This window comes from Limulus polyphemus, unplaced genomic scaffold (assembly GCF_000517525.1).
Source record: "Limulus polyphemus unplaced genomic scaffold, Limulus_polyphemus-2.1.2 Scaffold2407, whole genome shotgun sequence".
Taxonomy (NCBI): Eukaryota; Metazoa; Arthropoda; class Merostomata; order Xiphosura; family Limulidae; genus Limulus; species Limulus polyphemus.
The window spans coordinates 178,715-182,347 of record NW_013668017.1 but is presented as its reverse complement, the minus strand read 5'-3'; the positions used below and the strand labels follow the sequence as shown (position 1 = coordinate 182,347).

The 3,633-nt window shown below is 29.5% G+C and overlaps 1 protein-coding gene across 3 annotated transcripts in view; it reads left to right on the top strand.

Moving 5' to 3' along the window:
- The first annotated feature begins 869 nt into the window (after positions 1 to 869).
- LOC106466873 (RNA polymerase II-associated protein 1-like) overlaps positions 870 to 3,633 on the top strand; it is a 120,245-nt gene continuing 117,481 nt past the window's right edge. The window contains exon 1 of one of the 3 annotated variants that reach the window (XM_022394944.1): positions 870 to 939. Coding sequence is in view for 2 of the 3 variants with exons in the window: in XM_022394942.1 (XP_022250650.1) it covers positions 1,641 to 1,646 (6 nt within the window). In the remaining variant the exon portion in view is untranslated. Of the gene's footprint in view, positions 940 to 1,625; positions 1,647 to 2,144; positions 2,162 to 3,633 lie in introns of those variants that run through there. The other 2 variants (XM_022394942.1, XM_022394943.1) reach the window with 2 other exon arrangements.

Sequence of the window (3,633 nt, the reverse complement as noted above, 5' to 3'; positions counted from 1 at the left end):
ATTCTATCTGCATATCTCTTCGATCTATGCAATTCTATCTTTTTCGCTGGCTTTATTTGCCTGGCTTATATACTAAAAATAGAGGGCGCTTGGAACATACTAGAGCTGCCAGGAAAATTCATAATCCTTCGAGAAACTCCAACGCGCTTGCTCCCAGGGTCGCGTGACCTCCGCAGTTGTAACAATATGATAAGCAAACATAGCTGTTAACTTTTCGGCATTACTAATATAGTTTAATATTAAATAAATTTTCGCCTTTATAATAAGTTGCACTTTACTGAATTATTCAACATGGTTGATAATTTAATTTATTAATCATTTTATTACTGTCTACAGCATACAATTTTTCATTGGCTTGAAGGAAGGTGGCATTTCAATTACGTACAGGGGTTTGAATCTTGAAACGCTTGTACATTTTTGTAGTTATTGTAACAGACTAAAACAAAACACCGCTACAACCAGAGTGGAACAAAAAAAAAGAATTTATTAAACTTTAACAACCACAGAAATCCAAAATAAAACTTTCAAACAATTTGAATACAAATTTTATCACTTACAAAAAAACAGCTAACGAACAATATAACATAAATATCAGTGATTAATTTCAGTAAATAAATGAATTAGGATAAAGAACCAGAAGATGAAAAAAACCTGTTCCTTTAAAAACACAATATTTCAAAATCAAACTACTTCAATATCAGTACAATTTCGATCAATAATCGGAAATAACTTGTTTTAACTATATTTCAAAAACTAATGCAAGGCACGGTTTTTATTTTGTGGTTAAACTACGAAGTTACATCTCATGTGAGTAGTTAATTTACTCAATCCCAGACAACATTAATATTTGTACTCACCGTTAGGAGAAGCTTATCTCAATTTCATAATACAAACAATCAAAATCACAAATCGAACGTGCTCTAGCTAGAACAGCAGAAGGTCAGTTAGCGTTTTTTAGTTTAATATATAACTAAAAATTCATAGTTGAATTAAACGATAGAAGGAATAATAAATGAACGATAAACAAAACCATAAAATATAAGTAGAAATCTGTTATCTCACATTATAATATTAATAGACTCAAAGACCGCGCAATTACTATTACCGTGAGTACTAGTGGTAGTGGTAGTTTGTGTTATTCGTGAGAGAAACCTTTCATTCTGACTTTTGACTTTGTCAGTTTTGATACTGACATAATGTCAGTTCTATACAAATATTTACTGTATATAATTTAGCCTTGTGTTTTAAAAGTTAATAATCTGAAGTTATATGTTACATACAGTAACTTTTGGCTTTGCTTGTACTGTTGTAGCTGAACTTTACTGTCTTTAGTTGTAGAGATAAATCTTTTATAAGTTATAACTGAGTATAAACTATAAAGTATATAATAATATTCAGCTGTCTGTTGTGTTTTAAAATTATATCACTTCCAAAACCAGTCATGATTTTTGAAATGACAGATAGTTTGTTCAACTTTAAAAGTTTAGGACTGCAGAGTGCTTTGAACTAATATGTAGCGTTCTGTTACTTCTTCTAAGTTCTACTTCTGAAGTTCTAGTTAGTGTCTTAATTATTTCAGCCTTCAGGTAACGTGAATCGAGTTGGGACTGAATGCTTGGTGTCGGAGATAAACTGTAACAATGAAAGTAAATAATATAGATCTTTAGTTATTCATCAAAGTGGATTTTGTAATGAAGTTAACATGTAATATATTAACAGATTTGAGATCTGATACTTGGTACTATGGTAGTGTCATATAATTAAATTATCTCACAATTAATATTAAATGAGGTTTACCACCAATCAGTCTCACTTTCATGATTTCAGCCTAATGCAATTATTTTGTTATGCTTTGATTTAAAATTAAATGAAAACATAAATGTAACATAGTAACATAACATAAACTGTGACAACAAGAGATAAATTAGAGAGAGAATTATTTTTTCCCCTTGTAATCAATAATAGGCAGTGAGAAGGTGCTTGAGAATTTGAGAGTTACTAATATTATTCCTGTTTTTAAATTACTTAGCTATTCACCTGGTGGTAGAATATTCATTTAGAATGATAGGGGTATTTCTTCCATTTATTAACAGGTTTCTTTATGTGGATGGCATTCATCATGGCCAAAAGAAAATCTTTATTTTCTTCAAGACTTTGAATGGTGCACCAAATTTTATCAATATCATAGTTAAGCCAACTCAAAAACAACCAGTGTTAAATATTTAGTTCTAGTTTAGAAGATCACATCATTACTCATCACATTACTTGAATTTGTCCTGCGAATAACCATACTCTTAATTGATACACGGTCACTTAGGGAATAACCAGACTGATTCGGTACTGGCTGCCAAGTAGATAGCCTTGGCCACTTTAAAGGAAGGTTATAAGAATTGGCCTTAAATTTATAGGCCAGTTAGTCTTGTAATGTATCAGTGAACTATGTTACTATCAAGGTATGATAAATTATAAATTTCTTAGGACAGTATAAGTTTTACAAAATATTAACAATCAATAATTAAGTAGTGGCTAGCCAGAACTTTGTTATTAAATATATCAGTTTCAGACATCAACTCACACCAAATAATAACAACCATAGTAACAATTTAGGAAAAACAGAACCAGAAAAAGAAAAAAAATACCCAATTTGTTAGATTACACAAAAGAATATTAGACATTTCTCAAAATAACATTAACTCACAAATAAAGATCACACAAGTAAGTGCAATAATGTATTTTTCTAACAGATCAAATATCTTTAGTGAATCACAACTCTCTAGTCTATTTCCGCTTGACAGTCTTGCTCAACTTCAGATCACCAGCTTTTTTATTTCCTTGCCAGACTACATGATTACATATCAAATGACTGTCAACTTATTTGTTTTATGTAATCATGTGTGAACTTAGTATCAATATGTTTTTCCTAGGGGAACCTTTTTTTGGTGTCTTCTTATAAAAGTGAGTTGTATAGTATTTAATGTTTGCTAAGAAGCAGATGAGCTATCATTTATAGGCAAATTAAAGAACAAAAGGAAAAAAATACAAAATTATAAATTAAGTTATAACTGAAATTAAAATAGTAATTGCTACTTCACAGTCTTACTTCTGTCTTCTGTAGTGGAAAAATTATAGATGGATTCATAAAGGGAAAAATGGGTTACTAATCTTTAATTTTCTTTTTAAGGACGCTATTATAATTTCATCTATATTTGAACAAAACTTTGTAATTTCAAAATATTTTAGAACTGATATTTTGCCATTTTAACATAGCATAACAGCCGAATATTTTGGGACAACATGGGACCTATTGGTCAATCTCGGGTGTTCCATTGTCTAAACTAAAACTATTAATAAACAAATAAAAAAAAATTGTAAAGCCAACCCTTATCATTCATATACTTATCAAACTTTCTCTTGACCCTTTCCACATGGGTCAAAGGCCATGTCATCACGTTTGTTGACTCACATTAAAAAATTTATTGAAGTACTATTTTATGAATTTATGTCATTAAGTTTGGTATTAAACTGTAGAATATAATTTAAATTTTAGTATTATATATTAATTAATTTATTAATCTAAAAGTAAATGTTAAAAACACACCAAAACATTGATTTTTGTGTGTCATGTGGTATGTT